The 26,343-nt window shown below is 34.5% G+C and overlaps 1 protein-coding gene across 1 annotated transcript in view; it reads left to right on the top strand.

Moving 5' to 3' along the window:
- Positions 1–26,343, top strand: part of LRCH2 (leucine-rich repeats and calponin homology (CH) domain containing 2) — a 152,580-nt gene that overhangs the window by 75,115 nt on the left and 51,122 nt on the right. Inside the window, exons 8-14 of the mRNA XM_008568153.1 lie at positions 2,402–2,535; positions 7,464–7,551; positions 8,108–8,219; positions 8,410–8,507; positions 8,602–8,660; positions 12,489–12,596; positions 18,592–18,657. Coding sequence (XP_008566375.1) covers positions 2,402–2,535; positions 7,464–7,551; positions 8,108–8,219; positions 8,410–8,507; positions 8,602–8,660; positions 12,489–12,596; positions 18,592–18,657 — 665 coding nt within the window. The remainder of the gene's footprint in view (positions 1–2,401; positions 2,536–7,463; positions 7,552–8,107; positions 8,220–8,409; positions 8,508–8,601; positions 8,661–12,488; positions 12,597–18,591; positions 18,658–26,343) is intronic.

Below are 26,343 nucleotides of genomic sequence, written 5' to 3'. Positions count from 1 at the left end.
CCTTGCTGGGTAAAGTATTCTTGGCTGGCAATTTTTGTCCTTTAGTATTTTGAATATATCATCCCATTCTTTCTGGCTTTTAGGGTTTGTGATGAAAAGTCTGATGTTAGTCTGATTGGGACTCACTTATAGGTGACTTGACACTTCTGTCTTGCAGCTTTTAATATTCTCTATTTGTCTTTGAGTTTTGCCAGTTTGACTATAACTTGACCTGGAGAGGACCTTTTTTGGTTGAATATGTTTGAGGATTTTGGGCCTCCTGAATCTGAAACTCTGTGACTTTCCCTATACCTGGGAAGTTTTCTGCTATTAGTTTTTTGAATATATTTTCAGTGCCATTTCCTTTTTTCTCCCCTTCTGGAATACCCATGACTCGGATATTTGAGTGCTTAAGATTGTCTGAAATCTCTCTTCGATTTTCTTCAATGTTTTATAATTCTTTTTCTTCTTTTTTCTGCCTGTGTTATATCAGATATCCAATCTTCAAGGTCAGAAGTTCTCTCTTCTGTTTGTTCTAACCTGTTGGTTAAACTGTCTGTTGTGTTTTTTATTTTGTCGAATTAATTCTTCAGCTCAACAAGCTGTGCTACATTCTTTTTCAGGGCATTGATTTCCTTGTACATTTCTTCTTTCAGGTCTTGTATACTTTTTCTCATTTTCTTATGTCATCTAGCTGAGTTTTCTTGTATCTCTTTTAATTTCCTTAGAGTTAAGCACTCAAAATTACTTGCCAGACAATTCAAGGGCTTCTTATTCTATAGGATCAAGAGCTTGAGTGTTACTATCCTTTGGTGGTGCACTTTCTTGTTTTTTCATATTTCTGGTATCTTTGCTTTGGTGTTTACTCATTGTGGCAAGGGATTTCACAGTCCATTGGTTCGACACTATTGTCTAGCTAGGATCCTGCTGGGATTGCCAATTTGGCACAGCTGCCTCAGTGCCTGTGGGCAGAAGATTTGGGCTTCTCTGGTCAGTGCCCACTCGCCGGGGCTGGTGTGGCATTCTGCGGTGGTGAGCCCTATCTGCTCGGTCGCGCTGGCCCCTCGGGGTGCGTGGTCACCAGGGGTCTCCAATGTATTGGTATTCAAACAGCTCAAAAGTTTTAATTTTTCTTTTATTTATTTTTTATTTTTTAGTTTTTATAGTAGCTGCCCAGGAAGGGGCTCCAAACCCTTGGCCTTGGTGTTATCAGCACCATAGTCTAACCAAGTTAGCTAGTCAGCCAGCCCTATTATCCTTTTAAGTGAAATTTGTCTGTAGTCATATTGGAAGTATGTAAGAAAGATTCTTCCTCTGGGCCGGCCCGGTGGCGCACTGGATAGTGCGCCGCTTGGGAAGCGCAGTGGCGCTCCCGCCCGAGGGTTCGGATCCCACTTGCAGACCGGTTCCCGCTCGCTGGCTGAGCGAGGCGCGGGAGCAACACCAAGGCTTGCAATCCCATTGCCGGTCCCCGGTCCGGTGCGGGGGCAACACTGAGGGTTGCGATCCGTTTGCCGGACACGGAAAAAAGACAAAAAGACAAAAAAAAAAAGAAAGATTCTTCCTCTTCATCTGGAATGCTAATTGCTTTTTAATATAGTTGTCTTACTTTTTTCTTTTTTGAATATTTTTGCATGTAAAGTAACATTATGTGAACCCATAAAACAAAATATTTTTTATTAGAATTTTTGAGAAATACTCATGTGATATCAATCATAGTGACTAATTAACCTTTGTGAAGCTGACTTTATAGTTTTCTTACCTCTAATTTTCCATCTTTTTAAAATACAGAATTCCTTCTTTCACATAGTATTTTATCCCTCAGTATTCCTTTTCTCCATGAACGATGAAAATTATTTCTCAGGATATTATCCCAATTGAATTGATGAATGCTTTCTTTTGTTATTCTAAGTGGCTTACTATCATACCTTTCAACAAATATATTTTCCTATATTTACATTCTTTTATATTATTCTTTTTCTAGTGTTTATACCAAATATCTTAGTGGTTCTGATGAGATTATTTTAAGGAATTACATAACCACTCCAAGAGATGTATTTCTTTTCATTTTTTCTAATAAAGTCAACTTTCATGAGTTGTAAATTTTTATTGTTTTCTGGTTTGTACATTCTGCTTTTATCAAGAAAACTTAGTGAAATAAAGAAAAATTAATGTGTTTTTTCCAATAAAAACAGAGATGGTGTTAGAATCTTAGTTGGCATTAGTGTTGTCAGATTTTTCCACGAATTGTCAGAAGTACAAACATTAAAATATGCATTATGTCAATTAAGATTGTGTTGTCTCAAAAAAAAAAAGATTATGTTGTCTCAACATAATTTGAGATTATTCAAATGTATATGTAAATTGATAGATGTCATTTATATTTGGAACTATATAATTAAATCTACTTCTTTATTGACAGATATGTTTAAAGGGGAAAGTACACATATTTAAGTACTTAAATATCCAGGCATGTTGCAGAATGGATAAGAAACCAGATTCCCTGGATCTTCCATCATTGAGTAAAAGAATGCCCTCCCGGCCTCTCACAGACAGGTAATGTAATATTCTTACAGTCTCATTTGGTGATGATTTTTGTCCTCTCTTTTTAGAAAAGATATTTATTAATCTTTAGCGTACTGAATATATTTATGCTGATTGGCCCAGCATTAGAATAATTGGCTGAAGCTAAGTATCACCATCATAGAGTGAACTTCTGGAATGCTAGAATAAAGTTGAGATTTTTTCAAATACTAAGTGTTAAAGTTTTAGTAGTAGAAATGTAAACGTTTAACATCATAATGTGGAAACACTAATTTCTCAGCATATGACTACTGTTAATTTATTTTGTGACCACTGTATTGTACATTTGTAATAATAAGTAGAATTTGACTTTGAACTGAGGTCGGTAGAAGAGCAAGCAAATCATTATGGGGATACTACCTTTCTTCCTTTGTTTTTGTCTGGATCAAAGATGATATACATCATTGATGTTCTTTCTGTTCCTTCTTAAGAGATTTTGAAGTGGTAGATTCGATATTCTGTTTTTAATTCATCCTTTCAAGATGTAGATTGGTTTGAAATATTTTATGAAAATATAATTCTGTGCAGTAGTATGGAAAATAACTTGGAATGAGGTGAGACTACAGAAAGGGAGACTACACCTCTGTCTAAAATATTTAAAGGTTTGTCATTACATATGTGATAAAGTTTAGATTGCTTGGAATGGTAATATAGTATTGAGTACTGTTGTTAACAGTGCAAATTCTTGAATTACCATATATTTTTATTGCCTAAGTAGAATTAAATATTTATACATTAGATTTATGTTGGGCATCTCCGGCAGCCACATGGGACCCCAGCAGGTTTTTCCTTTCCCTAGAGGGTTGGGGCGAAAGGGATTGCCCTTTTCTATCCCCCAGGACATGGGGCAAAAAGAGATTCCAAGAGATGGGTGAGCACGCCGCTGCTCTCCCAGATAGGGAACAAACACATACACACGCAGCGGGGGTTCTGTCAGGCAGTTCCCTTTATTGTAACACAAAAGATCATATTTATATGCTTAGCAAGCAGGGACTTCCAAGCTTAGGCCAATCCTTGAAAAGGTCAAATGTGCACGTGCCTTGCCTCTCTATGCTTAGTCCTCCCCCTTAACTTCCCTTGTGTGCCAACTTTTATCTGTTTAGGCCATCTGTTGTTTTTGCTTGGAAAAAGGGCATGGTCCCATAGATTTAGTCCCTAAAGATTATTTTGTTTAATATCATGAATGGCAGTAGTCTAAACAATTCTACAAAAAATACAACACATATTCTAATCTTATTAACCTACTTTATATTTTTAAATGAATTTGGCATTCATTGTTACAGTCATTTATTTTACAAATATCAGTTGATGCCTATTGGAAGATTCAGGGTATGTTTTGTTGAATGCCATACATGTTGGTCTTGACACTCATGGAGCTCCCAGTCTACTGGAGCAGTAGCCAGTGAATAAACAAAGCAAGGAAATTATACACACACACACACACACACACACACACACACACAAACACACACACACACACACACACGTTTATTTCAAATTATGGTGAGTGCTATGAAGGAAAGGAGCATATTTCAAGAGTGTGGTCAGGGTTATGTCTCTTTGGAAAGGCGGAGTTTTAAGTCAAGATCCGAATGAAGAAAAGCCACTTTCGTGAAGCATGAGTCAGGGAAAACATCTCAGGCAGAAAGAATGACGTGTGCGAAGGCCTTATGTCAGGAAGGAACTTATTGTATTCAGAAAACTGAAAGGAGTCCAGGATTATTGGAGCAGGGCGGCTGAAGGGTAGAGTGGTACAAGTTGATTTTGGAGAGGCAGTCAGAGCTCAATTCATGTGGGGGCTTTGTAGGCTGTGGTAAGAAGTTTGAATTTTACTTAAAGTACAATGGGAAGTCATTGGATAGTTTTAAGCAGGGGAATAACATTATTTGATTTATGTTTTAAAAAACTATTTTGGCTCTTAGGAGAATAGATTGGACGTAAGCAAAAGTAGAATCACAGGAACCAGTTAGGTTGTTGCAGTATTCCCAAGAGATCAAGAGATCTTGGATAGAGTGATTGCAATAGAGATAAAAAGAAGTGGACAGAATTAAGATATATTTTGGAGATCATCTCTAGCAGTGCCGTCCAATAGACATATTATGCAAGCCACATATGTAGTTTTTAATTTTCTTGTAACCCATTTTTAAAAAGTAAAAAGAAACGGGAAATTAATTTTAATACTACATGTGTTTAATCCAGTCTATCTAAAATATTATTATTTCAATGTGTAATTAATATAAAACATTAGTGAGATATTTTACATGCTTTTTTCATATATATTTATATTTTTTAGTAGCTGGCCAGTACAGGGATTGAACACTGGACCTTGGTGTTATCAGCACTGTGCTGTAGCCAACTGAGCTAACCTAACCATCCCGCCTGCTTTTTTCATATTAAGTCTTTGAAATCTGGAATGTAGTTTATATTTATAGCGTGTCCCAATTTAGAATAGCCACATTTCAAGTGTTCAATAGCCATACATCGCTTGTAGCTACTTACTGTATTGGACAGTGAAGGTCTGTACAATTGGTTATCTGGTGTTTTGATCTTCCACTCACAGCACATATTGAACTACTTAGAAAATTCTTGTATATGCTTCCCACTTTCATACTCAGGCTCTTGGCTATATGGTTCTTACTACCTAGAATGACCTTTTACATCTTGTCTATTTTGTAAACTCTTTATTCTTCATAGACAGGCATTACAGTAGTTATGTATATTATATTAGCTGTGGAAGCCCTTTTCTGACTCTTAATAACTGTGTGTCCTTGTGCCTTAATGTGTCTGGTTCTTAGTTTTCTTGTAAGAGTATGCAAAAAGGAAAATAACCACATAAATGCTATAGGATTAAATGAAATAATGTACTTAGCACAATGCCTTATCCATACTATTTTCTCAACAAATAACTTATTGTTATCATTGTCATGTATTACAAATACACGAATGTATTTTAGTACATGTTTGTAATATTATGCAGTGGAGTCAGATGGATTTCAGTTCTAACTATGGTGTAACTTCTTCATTCCTCTGTGGCCTTGTGTAAGTTATTTAACTTCTCTGAGCCTGTTTTCTTATCTAAAATGTTAACTATACCAACTTCATAGGTTGTTGTGAGAATTAAATGTGTGCTTGGCAATTAGTTAAATAAATGATAATCAGTAAATGTTATAATTTTTCTCCTTGGGAAGTTAACTTTTATAAGCTTTGTTATCTCATTTGTGAAAAGAAATAATGCATAAATTTAAGACTGTAAGGATTATGTATAAAATACGAGCTGCATCTAGCACAGTACCTAACTATGTAGACTCTCAACAAATGCTAGCAATTATTGCCTCCCTTTATCCTTCAAGACTTAAGCTCAAATGCCACTTTCTTGGGTAGGCCTTTCCTAACTTTACCAAGGAGAATTAGTTGATCTCTCTTTTCTTTTAGCACTTTGTATTTACCTTTTTTGTAGTCTTCAAAAACATACAAACAGATCCATCCCTCTCTGGGCTGAGAGCCCTTTGAAGGCAAACTTTTTTATTTATCTCATCTTAAGCATTCAGCACAGTGCCAGATAATTGGAAGGTGCTTCACTAAGTATATTGATATACTTCTGAAAAGTATAAAAATTTGTTTTTTGTTTTTATAGCATGAAACTGTATTTGGGGGAGGAATTATAGCATAGTGATTAAGATCAGGGACTTTAGTGCTAGATAACCCAGGGATCAAATTTAGACATTTGCAGGTTGTGTCTGTATTAGTTCATTTCTGTCGCTTATAACAGAAATACCTGAAATCGGGTAATTCATAAAGAAACAATATTTATTGCTTACAGTTTCAGAGGCTGGGAAGTCCAAAGTCCAGGGAGCACATCTGGGGAGAGCCTTGTTGATGGGTAGTGACTCTTCACAGCTAAGCGGGGTGCCACATGGTGATGGCAGAAGCAGAGAGAGAGACTAACCTTCTCATTCACTCTCCTTTTAAAGCCACAAGAACCACTCCGGTTATTCCAATAGTGGATCAGTCCATTCACAGGGGTACAGTTCTCACAATCCAATCACCTCTTCAAGACCTTACCTTTCAACTACCAAAACAAAATTCCTCACCTCTTAACACTGTCACAGTGGGAACCAGGCCTCAGTGATTTTGGGGCTTTGGGGGGACATCCAATCCACAGCAGTGTCCTTGGGTAAATTGCTCAATTCCTTTCAGAGAAAACGTTACCAATCTGCTAGAGTTTTCACAGGAAATATATAAGGTATTGTTTTTAAAACACTTCACACAGTTCTTTGCACATAATAAATGGTTATTGTAGAGTGTGTGGTGAATCTGCAAATTAAAGTGGAAAATACTTTGCTACCTGGGTGGCATACTTTGTAATTCAGAAATTTGCAAAAATAGCTCTAGCCTAACACTGAAACAGTTGTGTATTGAATGCTTTGCAGACATTTTTTTTTTTTTTTGCATTCTCTCTTTTCTTAATTATTAGATGGGCATTATTTATGCAACTAAAGCATATTTTTAGAGCTAATGAAGAGGAAACTATGTAAATTAAAGTTAAAAAAATTTCAAAGCCCAGTGATGAAATTTTGCTAAACCAATTGGAAACATAGGTCTTTTATCAATATGGTTTTTTTTAGCAGGGCAGTCTGCTTTTCTGAATCTCTCAGGAGAAATAATAGGTTATTGGTAACAATGTACACTTTACAACATAGCACATGAAGGAAAAAATCTTGCCTGAATGACATGAGTAAAATGTTTTGTAGGAAGATTTCTGATTTTTTTCCCTCATGTCCTTAAGGATCTTAAACATAAAAAGCACATATTCTGTATTATCTGGGTAAATTTAAGGTCAATTGTACATTATCTATGTAAGGAGAAAACCCTAACTGCCCTTAGGATTTCTATTTCCATAGTATGGAAGATTTTTATCCCAATAAAAATCATGGCCCTGACTCTGGAATTGGAAGTGACAATGGAGAGAAACGATTATCTACAACAGAAGTGAGTCTTTTCTATTACTGATCTATTTTATTTTACAATTTTATTGGGACTTTGAAATAGAGACACTTGCACAAAGTTGACTTTTTATTTTGCTTGAAAAATATGATTATCATTATATTTTATGATTTCTTTTTTTTTTTTCCTTTTTTGTCTTTTTTTACTGACCGGTAATGGGATCGCAACCCACGGTGTCGCGCCTGTACCGGGGACCGGCAACGGGATCCCAACCCTCGGTGTTGCACCCGCACCGCGCTCAGCCAGTGAGTGGGAACCGGTCTCCACATGGGATCCGAACCCTCGGCGGGAGCGCTGCCACGCTCCCAAGCGGCGCACTCTCTAGTGTGCCACCGGGCCGGCCCATATTTTATGATTTCAAAAATGAAAAGAACATGCACATTTTTAAAAGCAGAACAGTAATCCTTAACATATTAATTTTTAGTTTGAAAACTGGAGACGTAAGGCAGATATTCTGTAATTCATATGTGAAATTAAAACAACGTAATCCTTATCTTATGTTTAAAATGCCTTATTTGTACTTTGTGCTTATTCCTTTCAGCCATCAGATGATGATACAATTAGCCTTCACTCTCAAGTCTCAGAATCCAATAGAGAGCAATCATCAAAAAATGACAGTCACACAGTGGGAAGTAAGCCTGATTCTCAAAAAGGTAATTCATATAGTATCAGCTATTTTTATCTCATGTACATAGCTCTCATCAAAAGTTGTTTTTTAACTAAAAATGGGCTTTGAAAAATTATAATATCTTTAGCCAACTTTTATATTTAGAAAATATAAGCACTGAAGTGTCACAGCATACCATTTACTATTTATATTTCCTAATATTAATCTATACTTAGATCAGGAGGTGTATGATTTTATTGACCCCAACACAGAGGATGTAGCAGTTCCTGAACAAGGAGATGCACATATTGTATCATTTGTCTCTTTTCTTAAGGTAAATAAAACTTTGAACAAATATTAATTACATATTCTCTTTGATCTTACAAAAGCAGACCATATAATTTAAAATAACTTTTTTTTTATATAAGGGAAAAGAAAAATGTTCTGAAAAATCTCAGAAAAATGAAGAATTGGGAGATGAGAAAAGGTAAGCACACAGGAATTCTCAAACAGAAATGGTAATTATAAATACTTGAACTATTCATTAGATATTCTTACTTAAAAGAGTACTTGAAAGAATATAATTTTTTATTCATTTACCTGCTATATTTATATTTAGATAGTTAATTTGTAAATACTTCATCTGTCTATATTCCTAAATTCAACTCAAAATTGTAGTAAGCATTTGAGTATAGAATACCCACTAGTTTTTCTTCCTGAAGTATAATAATAATGTCTATTATTATTACTCTGGAGGACAGTAACTTCACATATATTGCTTCATTTGAACTATTTAGCAACCTTTTAAAATAGTTGGTATTGACATCATTTTACCAATAAAGAACTGAGACCTGGAGTTTCAAATGTCTGGAACTCAGGTTTTCTGTCTCTTGAACTAACACATTTTCCATTTCATCAGGCTGGTTATGGCAATTTTAAGGGTATTTACTTCCATATTTTATTAAAATAATTGTGCTTTGGATTGTTTCAGCATTATTCATCTTATGAAATGATGGAATATTACCTAACACATTTTTTCAGTCACTCCTTCAGATTGCTTCATAGCTACAAGAAGGAAGGAAGCAACATTTGTTGAATATCTCTCATGTACCAGGATCAGTGCCATGTGCTTTCCCGTTTTTCTCATTTAATCTACACTAAAATTCTTCAGGGTAGATAATGACTCCATTTTTACCAATGAGGGAGGTGAAGTTCAAAGACTAAGTTTTGTGCCTAAAACCACTTAGCTAGTGTCCACCTAGCTGTCTTTGATCCTTGAACTTTTGTCTTTTCCCTCCATTGTGATTCCTCTAAGTAACTTCATTGGTAACTTTAAAGCAGTTATTAATTAATCATCTCTGATGCCCTGCGAGGAGGTACATTGCTTTGTCTTATACTCTTTCGATTTCATTCTTCCCTTACTTTCTCACCTTATCTAATGAGGACAGTTGGCTAAACTTGAGAGTCACCAGTGGCATGTAAGATGTGATAAAGAAACACTCATTGTTGGATATTGTTTTTTAAATCAAATGCCTTTGGGATAAAATGACTTTTTTGGAGAGCAATTTATTTTGGAGAGCAATTAATTTTAAAATTTCTGTGTTCTCTTTGAATGTTAAAAATGATATATTTTGGGCCGGCCCAGTGGCGCACTGGAGAAGTGCGCCGCTTGGGAGTGCGGCGGCGCTCCTGCTGAGGGTTCGGATCCCATGTGGAGACAGTTTCCCGCTCATTGGCTGAGCGCGGTGCAGGCGCAACACCGAGGGTTGCGATCCCATTGCCGGTCCCCGGTACAAGCGCAACACCGAGGGTTGTGATCCTGTTACCGGTCAGTAAAAAAGACAAAAAAAAAAAAATGATATATTTTACTTAGTATTTTTCTGGCAAGTTTGAGAATCTTATTTGAATCTATTTTGTATTTTATTTAGATATTTTACATAGAGATTTTTAAAATCAAAGTGAATAAATTGATAAAAGCAAGGTGGATCAATACAATGAAAAATTTTCATAACATTTTATGTTTATTCATAAACACAAGCTATATTAATCTGTTTTCTGTTCCTTACAACAGAATACCTGAAACTGGGTGTAGTGGATTGAATTATGTCCCCCCAAAACTCACTGAAGCTTGAGTTGGGTCCCTGAAGTTTTATGTACTAGAAGCTTAGCCCCACTGTGACTGTTAAGAGGGTGGGAAATCCTACTATGGTAATTGAAAGGTGGAGCCTTGAAGAGATGATTGGATTGTAGGACTGTGCAGTAGTGAATGTATTAATAATGGTGTGTTGCACTTTCCTCTGTGTAACTGAGATGGAAAAAAGAGAAAGAATTCACTCTAAGTACCATCAATGAGGCCTTGAGGGACTGCTACCCATCAGGGGAGCAGCCCCGATCCAAAATCAGCCTTTCTTTTTATTGACAAGACAAGGAAGTTTCACAAGAAAAATCAGTTGATTCAGTCATCAAAAAAGGACATAGAAACAAGCAGTGTAAAACTTGTAACAGCAGTAAATTATCAATGTGACATTCCAGAATGTAATTTGTAAAAAGCTAGGTCAATTCACCAACAAACCGCTTGTCCTTAGTAAACATTTTCTTTTCCACATACTTTCTACAGCAATTTCTTTGGCATATTTAAACAGCATTTAAGCAGTTTCCTTAATATATCTTAATTACAATCAGTAGGTTAAATAGTCAATAGTCATTCAAGCCGGAATCAAACCAGCTACCTAAAACAAAGTACACAATCCCATCCCTAAACAGTGATTAGAATTGATTAGATGGATTTTGCCAAACTTATCTGTAGACTCTTGTCCCCTACTCAAGAGCCTTTTGGCTTATTCATGCATTACCTAAAAACCCTATTCTAAAATCAAATGAGAATCAAGATTACTAACCCACTACAATGGTGGTTATGGGTGTGGTTCTGAGGGCTTTAAAAAGAGAGTGAATGAGGAGGTTACTTTCTGCTCTTTTTGCTCCATCATTTTCTACTATGTGATACCTGTGCATTTCTGTAAAGCCACCACTAAAGAAGGCCCTCACCATAAGCTTTCCTTGGATGTTGGACTTCCTAGCCTCCGAAACTGTAAGCAGTGAATTTAATTTTCTTTATAAATTACCTAGTTTCAAGTATTTTGTTATAAGTAACAGAAACAGACTAATACACTGGATAATTTATGAAGAAATGAAATGTATTTCTTACAGTTTGAAGTTGGGTATATTAGTCCATTTCTGCTGCTTATAACAAAATACCTGGAACTGAGTGATTTATAAAGAAAACAAAATTTATTGCTTACAGTTTCAGAGGCTGGGAAGTCTAAAGTCCAGGGAACACATCTGGTGAGGGTCTTGGTGGTGGCAACAGTGACTGTGGGGTATCACATTGTGAAATGGTGGAGCAGAGAGAGAGAGAGACTAATCTCCTCTTTCACTCTCCTTTTCAAGCTCTGTGAACTGTGCCCTTGACCACCATTTTTAATCCATTCACTATGGCATGGTCCTACAATCTAATCACCTCTTCAAGACCTCACCTTTGAACTACCACAATAGGATTTCCCATCCTCAGCAGTTACAGTGAAGATTAAGTTTTGCAGGGGAGACATTCAAACCAAGGCAGCTGGGAAATCCAAGGTCCTGGGAACACATTTGATGAGGGCTTTTCTTCTGGGTGGTGACTCTCTAAAGCAACCCAGGGTATCACATGGCAAGAGAATGGCATGAGTAAGAGTGAGCTAACCCTTCTCACTTGCTCTCCTTGTAAAGTCATGGGAACCACACCATTACTCCATGAACGGATCAATCCATTCACTAGGGCATAGTCCTCCCAAGCTAATCACCCTTTAAAGATACCACCTTTCAGATAGCACAGTCAAATTTCCCACCCTATTAACATTGTTACAGTGAGGGTCAAGTTTCCAATACATGAAGTTTTGGGGGACACATTTGACCCATTACACAGGCCATATAGAGCTCTGCAATATAGAGTCCTTATTGCACTCAAGTCTGGGAAATATGCATTGTTAAATTACTATGACCATTACATATTTTGGAAATTAAAAAATGGGTTATACTTCACCATTATTTGTTAAGCATTAAGTATTATAATGTGGCCAGTATGCCACATTTCATATTGAGTAGAAAGTGAAGGTATGTTTTCCTTAAATATTTCTTATTTCTTATGTTAGTATTTTAAATACAACAAAGACTTAAGGATTTTAACCTTCACATGTTATTAAAAACAAAAATGGTTTCTATTTCTAGAGGCTGGCATAAAATATACTTTCTAGATAACCATGTTCGTGTCACCTTTCAGACTTGAAAAAGAACAGTTACTTGCAGAGGAAGAGGATGATGATTTGAAGGAAGTAACTGATTTGAGGAAAATAGCTGCTCAGTTATTGCAGCAAGAACAGAAGAACAGGTATTCTTTGCAGTAATGAGATTTGAATAGGCAAATTTTATAATCATTAAATCCAATTATTTAAAATTTATCAAATGAAGTATATGAAGTTTGAGTTAACAATAGGGCCCTCTTAAGATCTATTTCAAGGAACTAATTACTAAAAGAAAATAGGACATACTTAGGAGGGAAATGTATAATTAAATATACACTAACAGAATATAGTCACTATATATAATATTATTTAGGTTATTTTTTTATTTCTGCATGCTGAATCGTAACTGATTTATTTGTTGATGTTCATTTTAGCTCACAGTAGCGTTATTTACATTGTAAGCATTTTTTTCCTAAGAACATGTGTCCTTTTCTTCTTTTTTATCAGATTCTGAATTTCTTGGGATTTATGTAAACGCCTTAGAATTCAGTTGAATTATATAATGGTTGATTAAATCAGTGTGATGATTTCAGAGTCACAGGTTTACTTTGGTCTACGACCATTTCTCCCTCTGATTAAGCTTTCTCCAAATGCCTGTTGTTAGCAGTGAGGACGACTTTGTGTGAATTGAGTGTAAAATCAGCACAAGTCCATTTTTAATACAGGAAAAGTTCCATGTGCTGCTGAGGGTCAGCTGTTACTGCCATCTTTATGTACTGACAGTACTACATGTATAGTTTTGAAATAATAAAGATCTGAGGTTTTTTTGTTTGTTTTGAAAAAATTAAGAGAATTCTTTTGATACATTTATCAGGGATAAGTAATAAGTATTTTACTTCATCTATTCAAAATAATAAATGTTTATGGATAAAATGACCATGTTTTGGGAAGTTTCAAATTTAAATATGCTAGTATTTATTTAATATGCTTTGAAAAATACTACTAAAACTTATCAAATGACAAATGTGGTTTTTAGGAGCCACTTTTTAGGAATCTGGATAATGGTTAATAAGCTAAATAGCCAGTATCTTTTTTGCACAGCTGTTTCATTTATAGATTTAAAAAATCATACTAGAAAATACCACTGATCTTTATCCCTTCTATATCTAATGTATCTTCATTCCCAGTTCACATTTTTCTTTTATCATAACTTTCTGTCAACATTTTCCGTGATGTTTATCCTCTAATTTTCTCCTATGATCGTTTTTGATGGGCTTGTTTTTAATTGGCTGCTTATGAGGCTGTGTGTTTTTACCCCACCAATATAATCTAAGTGTTGATTGCCACTGGGGTTTAAGGGGTTTAATGAAGCAAGCCACCACCTGCTCTGTGGAGCTTAAAAAATAGTTGACTTACTATCTCCTCTACCTAGGAGGTGAAAGAATTGTATTTATCATTATGGGAAGAGAATATTGATTTTTAAAGAACCCACAACAAATATCTATTTTTCTTATGACATTAATAATATAATTTGAGTAATTTTAGATTTTAACATTGTCATATATAATATTCTGTATTTTCCATTTCTACTATTATCATATTAGTTTTTCATCTGTCCCTGTGACTTCTTATTCTTTCTTGCCTAGGTACAACATTGATTGAATAGTTATATTTCATAGGTTTAGTTTTTGTTATACTTTTGTAATCCGTACAAAACAGCACCTAGAACTCTGCCTTGTACATAGTAGGTACTCAGTAATAGTGTTATTGGTTCATTTATTGCTTGAAAATTAAATCAGCAAATTTAGAGGTAACAGGAGCCGTTAATTTAGTTAAAAATTATATGTTCTCCCAAAGTAACTTCTGTTATTCTTCAAGATGTATGCAAAAGTGATTTCTGTCTTTCTCTGATTCTTTACATCATCTTTTTTTAGATGTTAGCACGTACAAATATAAGAAATTTTTAGATTAAATGTTAATATGCAGTGACATTAATGTTATAATAATTTTGTCTAATTTTTAAGGCATTAAAATATTTATAATAATCTGGTCATAAAGAGTGTATTTTGCTTTTTAAATTTATAATTTATAGAGAATTTACATTAGATCTCTAGCCAATTCTGTTAATAGCTGAACTTAAACTGTATCTCAGAATTTTTTTTAGTGCTGAATCTAGTATTTTTTCCATTAAATGATATTTTTCCTCTTTTTAAAATGGGTTGCTTTGGCTTAGGTCTCTTACATTTAGATAATAAAATTTTTTTGTTTACAGTCACAATACTTGAATTTGAATGAGACCAAAAATATCTGAGTAATCCTATATAAGGATATATCCTGCAGTAGATTTGATATGATTTATATCTTCTCTGGTTGTAGATTTTCATTTTCACACTGTTTTATTGTGTTTATATTCCAACTTTATTAGTGAAGGATCTGAAATGCTATTGAAAATTGCAGGCCAGGAATTATAACATTTTTTTTTAGGTTTTTTTTTTTTTTTTTTTTTGTCTTTTGTCTTTTTCCATGTCCGGCAACGGATCGCAACCCTCAGTGTTGCCCCCGTACCGGACCGGGGACCGGCAACGGGATTGCAACCCTCGGGGCTGCTCCCGCGCCTCGCTCAGCCAGTGAGCGGAACCGGTCTGTATGTGGGATCCAAACCCTCGGGCGGGAGCGCCACCGCTTCCCAAGCGGCGCACTTATCCAGTGCGCCACCGGGCCGGCCCCTTTTTTTTAGGTTTTAACATAATCATTGTACTTTCTTTGTTGTTTGTTTGTTAGTCTTGATTAAAAGTAATTTATCTGGATTGAGTACCCTGGCACACCAGGAAATACCTCCCAGAACTTCTGCTTTAACTGTGTACTACTTAACTGTTCTTTAGCTTGCTAATAGTCGAAGGTAAATGCAATGTTACCTCTCAGTAAAAGAAGCCATGAATGTATTCCAAAAATAGAGGTAATTTAAAAACTGCTTGTGTTGAGTTTAGTGAGAGTTTCTTATAGCAGTTTTACTACTTGCTTAGTTCATACTACTTTTAAAAAATACCTTTGATTCTTTAAGAATTTTATACTAATACCTGGTAGATCAGACTATCTCAGGAAAGTAAGAAGAGGACATTGAACAGAACTAACAATTAAAAAGGGTGGGAAAAGAGATCAGTAAATAAACCATCAGTTCAAAGTCTGAAGCCTGGTTATTTAGAAGACTGCCCCTCTCTTTGTCTAATTGAGATGCATACATTAAGCTACATTGTATTGACAGTTTATTGTTGAATTTTAAACAACTAATCTTTATCCCCTCTGTCAAAATATTAGAGTATTATTTCTACTTCTATCTGTATGTATTGATGTCCTTCTGAATCAATGACTTTGACTATATTAAAATAGCTATTCAGCAAGGCCTAACTTTACCCTCACTATAATTTGGGAAATTAAAAAAAAAAAAAAAACCATAACAAAAAACCCCCTATAGTTTTAAAAAATCTGTATGTTAAAAATAATGTTGCAAGGTGGGTAAGTTCTAGAGATCTGCTGTACAACATTGTGCCTATAGTTAACAATATTGTATTGTACACCTAAAAATTTGTTGAGGGAATAGATCTTGTGTTAAGTGTTCTTACCACAATAAAATAAAATTGGGAAAAAAGTGTGTTTTCTAGAATAGAAAAATGAAAACAAGGAAAGAGCTAAGAATAAAGTGATAATCTCAGAATATTTTTAATATTAACTTGAGAATAAAAGAAAGGAAATTCTGTTGAAAAAGAAAATTGGTGTTGTTTATAAATTATTGAGTTAGTTCTTCAAATTTTTATCAGCCCTACTCATGTATGTCAGTATTAGAAAAGTGGGTACTGCTCTTTTTTTAATACTGATTTTATTATGTGGCTTAATAAGCATATGTTAAGCAGGCTTCTCAAAATTTGGTTATCATTTTAAAGAAAGGATTAAAATATACGTGGGGTTCTGCAAAACATAGCTTCAGTTGACAGGTTCCCATTGCATATTCGTTCTTGCTAACTTTATAGTATTTTCTGTTATGTCTTTCCTTTTAATAACTATTTTATTTGCTTTTAGGTGTATCCTGAGAGTTTTTCTTTATTGTGAAAAGACGGGCTTCTAAGTACTCTGTGATATTGATATAGCTAAATAACAAAAAGTAATTATGAAAAGTTAATTAAACTTAAAGTGTAATTAAGGATCATGGAAATAAAGCAAAATCAGATTTCGAAACATTTATTAATTTGGTTTAGAATTATAGAAATTATGTACGTTAACTGTTTCATGGATTTTTATCTGATCATATGAATATTTCAATTTGAGAAGCGTAACATTAAACTCTAGCTTGTTATAACTAATTAGGTAGTTCTCTCAACTCTTGCAATCTATCTATTCTTCCTTTTTTGCTTCCTTTATTATTGACTTCTTGCCCTCTCCAAAAATGTCTTCTTGCTTCTCCGATCTTTTGGTATGGTTGATGTACGTGAAATATGAATACAGACGGAGGCCTTTAAGTTATAGAGCATCATTCAGTGACAGACTCTTCCAGAGGACCAGAGCAGCAAGACGTGTATCAAGGTGTCTAGTTTGTGGAAGCCTTAAATGTTAAATGGCCAGGTTGAGACAGCTGAATTGTGCAGTCTTTTACTTAAAATAAGTACTGGTAATCGTATTAGGGAAGTGTGTTAATAATCTAGAATATATGTTTTGATAAAATAGATGTCTGTTTTGAGTATCACAGAGTAAAACAAAGTGTCAATGTACATAGCAAAATTTTACATAGATGTATTCTCAAGTACATAAAATATCTTTTATAAGTAGGTGGATCTCAACTTTTTTTCCCTCTCTTTGTTCCAATATGACTCATACACATCAGTAATCACAGCGCTAGTGAGTGTGGTGTAGGGAAGAATCAGAATTTACTGTAGCGTTGAGGGTGTTGTAGTTTGCCTCCCCACTTCCCCTGCAATAATTTTGATATTTCCCCCAGGACAGTTCTTACTGTCATGTTTCCTTCTCAAAAGTCACGATTTAAAATGTATTTTTTTCTAATAGTCTTAGATATTTCATTACCTTAATTGTTTTTCGTTTGGGGATTTAAGGCAATTTTAGTGTATGCCCATACAAAGAAGAATAAAAGTGCTCTTAATGTTGAATTGTTTGGCCCAGAGCTACACTGATTTGCTATGATACTTGTTCTTTGCACCTCACTGTCACTTCCTCTCAGTGAATCTCTACTAGATCCAAGCTAGTGAGGAAATCTGTGTAATGGAAATTGGTTTCCTGATGCTAACTATTTTTCTGTAATTACCAACTTATTTATTTTATTTTGTATTTTGTCAATATACAGTTTTAATTTGAAATTATTTTGTATATTCTTTTGATAGTTGACATCTGAAGATTTTATTTTAAATAAAAGGCAGATATTTTACTCCTTTTAACACTAAACTTTAAAAGTGAAAGTTAAGTTACATTTATATGTAGTCACATTAAGAACTCTTAATTATGTACTTATCTTAAAAAAAGATAGTTAATAATTCATTACTTTGACCTTATATTAATATTTAGAATTATATAAAATTATGGACAACGAGTTTTCTCTTAACAATGGTTCAACATTTAAAATTTTTTCTTTCTTTTTTTGGTTTTCTTCAAATACGGTTTCATTTGGTTATAAATGTTTGTATTTCTTTTTAAAGAATTGAGCTTTAGCACTGGTTTTACATTTAGAATTGAAGTTTATTATTTGGCATTTGGCAGAATGATTAGGTGTTACATCACATACCTCAGTATCATTTGCTGTGCTGGGAAAACTAAACCAGTCATGATGGTACCTGAAAAATCTGTATCTCTTTGTCTTCTGTCTCAGCCAAAACTTAGATATGCACAGGGCAGTGATAGCATGGTTAGAAGATATCCAAAACTTGAGAAAGGGTTTATAAAAGAACATGCATGGAAGAGTTGGTGAACTTTATTCTTTTGTAAATAGTGTGCTTATTGGCATCTGACCTAAATAATATTAAGTTTTGTTTTCTAGCAAAGATCTTCATGGACCAAATGCAGTTTATTTTGGAGATATTTTGTATTGTTCATACAATATTCCCTTTAACATATTTTGGAATTAATGTGTTTATTTACTTCTAGGATTCTTAATCATTCAACTTCTGTCATGAGAAATAAGCCAAAACAAACTGTGGAATGTGAAAAGAAGTATAAAATATCTTAGTCCTTATATTTAATATTTTATAATGAGACATGATCCTCTGACAGTGATGTTTCCATATATAGACCTTAATTGAATAAATAATATAGATTTAATATGATTAGATAATTTAAAGAGGAAATGTGTTATAGAATGAGTAAAATTTACTTTTGATATAAACAAAACCAAAAATGCTGATTTGATCTCTTTTTTTGCTCATACCTGCATTTTGTCTTGATAGAATCATTCATTCAGCGAATATTTATTGTATTACTATAATGCCAGGCATGATATGTTTCTTTTTCATTGATTGTGTTTATTCTCTTTGCTATTGTTTACATTTTGATTTCTTTTCAATTGGTCATTACTAAATTCTTCTATGTAAATACATGATCTAATTCTGCATATATGAATTCCAGAGAATTAGAAGAACTTGAAAGTTTTTGTTCTTTTTGGTGTTTTGAAAATTTACATCAGACTCAATTCCTGAGTTAGTCCTATGGGAGTGTAAAGGTCCAAGGCTTGGGGGAAGTATAGAAGTACCCACAGAGAGAATTAACATTTGTTGAATGTTAATTGAATAACACTGTTCTTATTGTTTTAAATATATGATATCATTTAATCCTCACAATAACTGTGAAGTTGTTACAGTTGCTGTCTCCATTTTACAGATGAGAAAACTGAGGCTCAGAAATTAGCAAAAATTGCTTGAGATCACTTAGCTAGTAAGTGGTAGAGTCAGGATTCAAACCCGTATTGTCTAATTTTAGAACCCCAAGTTGTAACATATGGTACAAGAACACTTTGTTTTCTCCTGCTCCACACATCCCACTGGACGTCTTTTGCTAGATATTCCACAGTCCAAACTGAACTTATTTTTACCTCAAACCTGTTTCTTATTCTATGTAGTCTGCCTGAGTGAATGTGCCATTATTTATGTAGTCACCCAAGTCAGCAACTTCGGAATCATTGAAAACTGCTCTTTCTTATGCACCCCTCCCAGTCCAGTCAATCAGAGAAAATTATAGCTTCTTAACACTGCTTGCATCTTTCCCAACCTCTTCATTCCTATTGCATTTGCGTTGGTTCAGGCCTGTTTGTTTTCCACCAAAATTATTGTAACAGTCCCTGTGTATGTCTCCTTTCTTCAGTTTTGCCTAGCTTTAAGTCTGTCTTCTGTACTGTAGAAGAGTGATGGTTTTAAAACACAAGTGTGACTATGTGACTTTCATGTATTATCTTCTAATGGCTCTTTACAACTTTTAGGATAAAGCTTAAAATGTTTAGCTTAATCCATAATGTTGAAGTGGGTTTCTGCCTACCTCAAGAGCCTCATCTCATGCACTCCCTCTCTGTCACCCTTTGCATTTAGGAGCAAAACTCCTTTCTGTATTCCAGAGTGATTTCATATCTATGTTCTGCATCCTGGTATCTCTGATAGGATTGCCCTTCCTTCTTCCTTTTTTGGTTTAGTCTTTCAGAATTCAGTTCAAGCATGAGATGACTTTCCATACCCAACTCTGGGATTATTCATCTATCTCAAATTTTATTTAATTGGATTTAACCCACTGTCTCTCTCTTTTGGATACTGACTCTGTTATGTTAACATCTTAGCTTTCTTAAAGTTTCTATTATTTACTTTCCCCCTCAGTTCCTTTCATTCCCACTTTACCCTTTCTCCTCAGGTTCCTAACATTGTCTTGTGAAAGCCCCAATTGCCCAAACTTCAAAACTGTGATATCCAATCCTGGCCTTTCCTTCATTACTTCTCCTATTACTTCTCCTTTTCTCATTTTCAAAACAATCGCCAAACTCCTTCTTTAAAAACAAAACAAAAAATTTAAAATTTTTTTCCTGATTGCAAGAATAATATAGCTTTATGATTGAAAAATTGGAAAATTTAGGAAACATAAAGAAAAAAACCAAATAAATGTCACTCATTATCCCACACCTGTAAGATAAGTTATATTATTTTGGTATTTTTACATTTAGGCCTTTTTTTCTATATATGTACATGAATATTTGCATTTGCATGTGTGTACGTGTATCATTTGTATACACTGCAGAGTTGTATACCCTTTTACATCCTCAACACTGCCACTTAGAGGTGTAAGAAGCACGTCAAACTTCACTTTCCAAAACCACATTCTTTTTTTTTTTTTGAAATGTTTTTTTTTTTTTCATTAAATTTTTATTTTGTCAATGTACAATGTATATGATTATTATGGCCCATCACCGACACCTCCCTCCCTCCTGCCTCTCTCCCCTCCCCCCCAAGAATGTCCTTTCCGTTTGCTTTTTGTAACAACTTCAAAAAGGTATAGTTGTTATATCTTCTTCCCCCCCCCCCCCCCCCTCCGTTCTTCTTTTTTTTTTTTTGAAATGTTTTTTTTTTTTTCTTCCCCCCCCCCCGGTTTTTTTTTTTTTTGTGTGTGTATGTGGGTGAATTAATTTGTTTATTTTTTAGCTCCCACCAATGAGTGAGAACATGTGGTATTTCTTTTTCTCTGCCTGACTCGCAAAACCACATTCTTAATCTCCCTTGTTGTACCCGCAAACCTGTTCCTCCTGTATTTTTCCTCATTTTGGAAAATGTCAACTCTGTCTAGTTGGTCAGCTCAAAAACCTTAGTCATCAGAGTCATCTTTGATCTGTCCCTTTCTCTCACACCCCTTATAAATCTTGTTGACTCTACTTTTAGAATATGTCCAGAATCTGATCATGCCTTTCCACTTCCACTTCTACCATCCTAATTTTAGCCATTTCTTATTTGAATTATTACAACAGCATACTAACAGGTCCTTTTTTACTCTAACTTTCCTTTAGTCTATTTTCCACAAAGCATCAGAATGATATTTTAAAAACATGTCAGATCATGCCATTCATCTTTAGAATTCTCTTCTTCCCATCTCATTCAGAATAAAAACTGATTTCCTTTAAGGCCTTGTAAAGACCTACATTATTTGGCTCCCTATTGTCTTCTTCTCTTTTCCTAGTTAATTTTGTGGTAGCTATACTGGCATCCTTGTTGAATTTCAACATACCAGGCATTCCCCCCATACCCCCAAAGCCTTTGCCTGTCTGGAATGATTTCCCCCCAGATAACCATACGACTTAATCTCATGCCTTCAGGTTTCTGCTCAAATATCACTACATCAGCACAGTATTCTTTGAACATCATATAAAGGAGCATGCCTCCCCTGCTCCTTTGTCCCTATTTCCCATACCCCTCTTTATTTTTCTCCATAGAACTTAACACCATCTGACATTCTGAATATATATTTATTTATTTATTTGCTTATTGTTTTTCATCAGCACCCCATCACCCCCTGGGCACACTATAATGCAAATTTTATAAGATGGGGGACTTTATATTATATTCTGCAGTATCCCTCCACTTAGCACAATGCATGGCACACACAGTAGGTGCTCATGAATACTTGTTCAGTGAATGAGTTAGAAGAATATATTGAAAAGATGAGTGCCAGGAACAGTATTGTGTCCTGGGAGATTGAAGAGTGATCAAGAGACACATGGTCCCAGCCCTCATGAAGTTGATGATTAATGTCTTAATATATTGTTCTAGGTGTACTTGTATTTTAAGAAAGGGCTTTTGAATGTACAAATTCACAATTAATAGGAATGATTATCTGTTGGTGGCATTAGGCAACATGCAGACTTTTAGGAGAGACCTAGAAAGATTCTGGATACTTAGGTTTTGGGTGATTGGTCAGTCTCCCTGAAACTCAGCGTGGATAGCTTTGTACTAGTTGTGATCTTGGGGTACTCACCGACATCTCTAGCCACTTCTAGCAATCATCATGAGCCTTGGGTCATTACAAACAAGCAAGACATTTGTGATGAACTATTGAGAAATTGGTTGGCAAAATAGCAGGGTGTACAGTTGAAAGAGTGTGTGCCTTGAAGTCAGGCAGATTTGTGTCAGAGTCCCACCTTTAGCCTTTACTTGCTGTGATGCTTTTGGATAAGTTTTAAAATCAGCTTTAGTGCCTGGCACCTAAATGCTTAATAAATGTGAATTCTCTGATTATTTCTTTCCATTTGCCTTTCTTCCTATAGAGAGGGAGACTAACGTAGTGATTAAGATTTCAGTTTCTTAGAATCATACTGAGTTTGGGTCCTGTGTAAGTTACCCAAGCTTCCTCTGATCCACATTTACCCCATCTGTAAACACAAATAATAATAGTATATACTTCATGGTTACTGAGATGATGAAGTGGATTAATATATGTAAATTGCCTACAACAGTGATTAACACATAGAAATCATTTCAAATATGTTATTAGTTGTTGAACTATTGTTATTACTATTATGAACTTCCTTATTTTTCTGTTCTCTTGTATCTGTTCTCAGCCCTTTCTTTTTCAATTCTCATCTTTTTTTTTGCTCAAAAGGAAAATAACTTTGTGGGTATTTTTTTCTGATATTAAGAAGTATTACATGGCCTTACTTTTTCTAGGCTTTTATTTTTTAAATTTATTTTTAAACTGAAATGTAATTGATTATACATATTTATGGGGTACAGAGTTGGCTATCAGTATTTGTGTACAATATTTGATTATTGAATCAACATTATTAGTGTTTTCATCATTATAAGTTGTAATCATTCTTTGTGTCCCTCACCCAATTTCTCCCTATTCTCCCACCCCCCCATTTCCCAAATCTAGTAATCATATGACTGTTCTCTCCTGAAAGTTCAATGTATCATTGAGGTGTCTGTCTGTCTGTCTGTCTTTCTCTCTTTCTCTTTCTTTCTTAATTCCCACTTATGAGTGAGGACATGCAGTATTACTTTTTCTGTGTCTGGCTTATTTCACTTAACATAATTTTCTCCAAGCTCATCCATGTTGCTGCAAATAGCAGAATTTCATTCTTTTTTATGGCAGTGTGGTATTCCATTGTGTATATATACATTTTCATTATGCAGTTGTCTGTTGATGGACATTTATGTTGGTTCCATATCTTGGCTATTGTAAAAAGAGCTGCCGTGAACATGGGAGTGCAGGTATCCCTTTGACATGATGATTTCCATTCCTTTGGTTATATACCCAGAAGTGGGATTACTGGATCGTATGGTAGTTCTATCTGTATTTGTTTGAGAAACCTAAATACTGTTTTCCATAGTGGTTATACTAATTTACAGTCCCACCAACAGTGTAGAAGAATTCTCCTTTCTCCACATCCTTGCCAGCATTTTTTATTCTCAGTGTTTTTGGTAATAGGCAGTCTAACTGGGGTGAAATGATATCTGAATATGTGGTTGTGATTTGCATTTCCCTGATAATAAGTGATGTTGAGCATTTTTTTCATGAACCTCCTGGCCATTTGTATGTCTTCCTTTGAAAAATGTCTATTCAGCTCCTTTGCCCATTTTTTAATTGGATTTTTTTTTAAACTGTGAAGTTGAGTTCCTTATATATTCTGGACATTAATCTCTTGTCCGATGTATAGTTTGGAAATATTTTCTTCCATTCTGTAGGTTGTCTTTTCATTCTGCTGCTTGTTTCCTTTGCTGTGCAGAATGTTTTAAATCTGATATAATCCCATTTGTTTATTTTTTCTTCTGTTGCTTGTGCTTTTGGGGTTTTATTCATGAAGTCTTTGCCCAGTCCTACATCTTTAAGTGTTTTCCCCTGGAGTTTTATAGTTTCAGGTCTTATACTTAAGTGTTTAATCCATTTTAAGTTGATTTTGGTGTATGGTGAGAGGTATGGTCTAGTTTCATTCTTCTGCACATGCATATCCAGTTTTCCCAGCACCATTTACTGAAGAGGCTGTCCTTTCCCCAATGTATGTTCTTGGTGCACTTATCAAAGATCAGTTGGCTGTAAGTATGTAGGTTGATTTGTGGGATCTCTGATCTGTTCCTTTGGTCCATGTGTCTATTTTTGTGCTGGTCCCATACTGTTTTGGTTACTGTAGCTTTCTATTATAGTCTGAAGTCAGGTAGTATAATGCCTCTTGCTTTATTTTTTTGCTCAGAATTTCTTTGGCTGTATGAGGTCTTTTGTTGTTCCATATGAATTTTAGGATTGTTTTTTCTATTTCTGTGAAGAATATGATTGGTATTTTGATGGGGATTGCATTGAATCTATTGATCGCTTTCAGTAGCATGAACATTTTCACAATGTTAATTCTTCTAACCTGTGAAATTGGAATGTCTTTCTGTCTTTTGGGGTCCTCTTTATTTCTTTCAGCAGTGATTCATAGTTCTCACTGTAGAGATCTTTTACCTCTAGTTAAATCTCTTCCTAGGTATTTTATTCTTTTGGTAGCTATTTTAAATGGGCTTGCTTTCTTCATTTCTCTTTCTGCTTGTTCATTGTTGGTGTATAGGAACATAGCTGATTTTTGTGTATTGATTTTGTATACTGCAACTCTACTGAATTTTTGTATTCTGCAACTCTACTGAGTTTGTTTATGAGCTCTAGGAGTTTTTTAGAAGAGGTTATCAATTTTTCTCTATATAGGATCATGTCATCTGGAAACAGTGACAATTTAACTTTGTCTTTTCCAATTTGGATGCCCTTTATTTTTTTCTCTTGTCTGATTGCTCTGGTTAATACTTCCAATACTATGTTGAATAGGAGCGGTGAGAGTGGGCATTCTTGTCTTGTTCTTATTCTTAAAGGAAAGGCTTTCAGTTTTTCCCCATTCAGGATGGTGTTGGTGGTGTTTGTCATATATGGCTTTCATTGTGTTGAGATACTTTCTTATTTGTTGAGGGTCTTTATTGTGAAAGGATGCTAAATTTTGTCAAATGTTTTTCTGCGTCTCTTGAGATAATCGTATGGTTTTTGTCCTTGCTTTTGTTGATGTGGTGTAACACATTTGTTGATTTGCATATATTAAACCATTCTTTCTCCCTGGGATGAATCCCACTTGATCATGGTGTATAATCTTTTTGATGTGCTATTGTATTCTGTTTGCTAATATCTTGTTGAAGATTTTTGCATCTTTGTTTATCAAAGATATTGGCCTATAGCTTTTTTTGTTGTTGTTGTGTCTTTGTCTGATTTTGGTATCAGGGTGATGATGGCCTCATAGAATGAATTTGGGAGAAATATTTGAAAAGGGTTGGTATTAATTCTTCTTTAAAGGTTTGGTAGAATTCAGCAGTGAATCCATATGATCCTGGGCTTTTCTTTGTTGTGAGACTGCTGATTATACTGCTTCAGTCTTGTTATTGGCTTGTTCAAGTTTCGTATTTCTTCTTGGTTCAGTTTTAGTAGTTTGTATATGTCCAGAAATTTATCCATTTCCTCCAGATTTTGAAATGTTTTGGCATATAGTTGTTCATAATAGTCTCTAATGATTCTTTGTATTTCTGTGGTATCCATTGTAATGTCCCCTTTTTCATTTCTGAAAAAAACTATTGTTTTTATTATTATGAACTTCCTTATTTTTTTCATTTTCTTGTATCTGTTCTCAGCCCTTCCTTTCTCATTTTTGTCTCCTTTTTTTGTTCAAAAGGAAAACAGTTTTGTGGGTATTTTTTTCTGATGTTGCATGGTATTACATGGCCTTAAAATTTTTAACACGTTAAAGTTTAAGAAAAGTATAATTTTTTTTTTTTTTTTTTTTTTTTTTTTTTTTTTTTTTTTTTTTTTTCTTTTTTGGGCACGGAAAAAAAAAAAAAAAAAAAAAAAAAAAAAAAAAAAAAAAAAAAAAAA

This window comes from Galeopterus variegatus, unplaced genomic scaffold, assembly GCF_000696425.1.
Source record: "Galeopterus variegatus unplaced genomic scaffold, G_variegatus-3.0.2 Scaffold381, whole genome shotgun sequence".
In the NCBI taxonomy this organism is placed as follows: domain Eukaryota; kingdom Metazoa; phylum Chordata; class Mammalia; order Dermoptera; family Cynocephalidae; genus Galeopterus; species Galeopterus variegatus.
The sequence above is the reverse complement of the archived record's forward strand: the minus strand, read 5'-3'. Positions and strand labels throughout refer to the sequence as shown.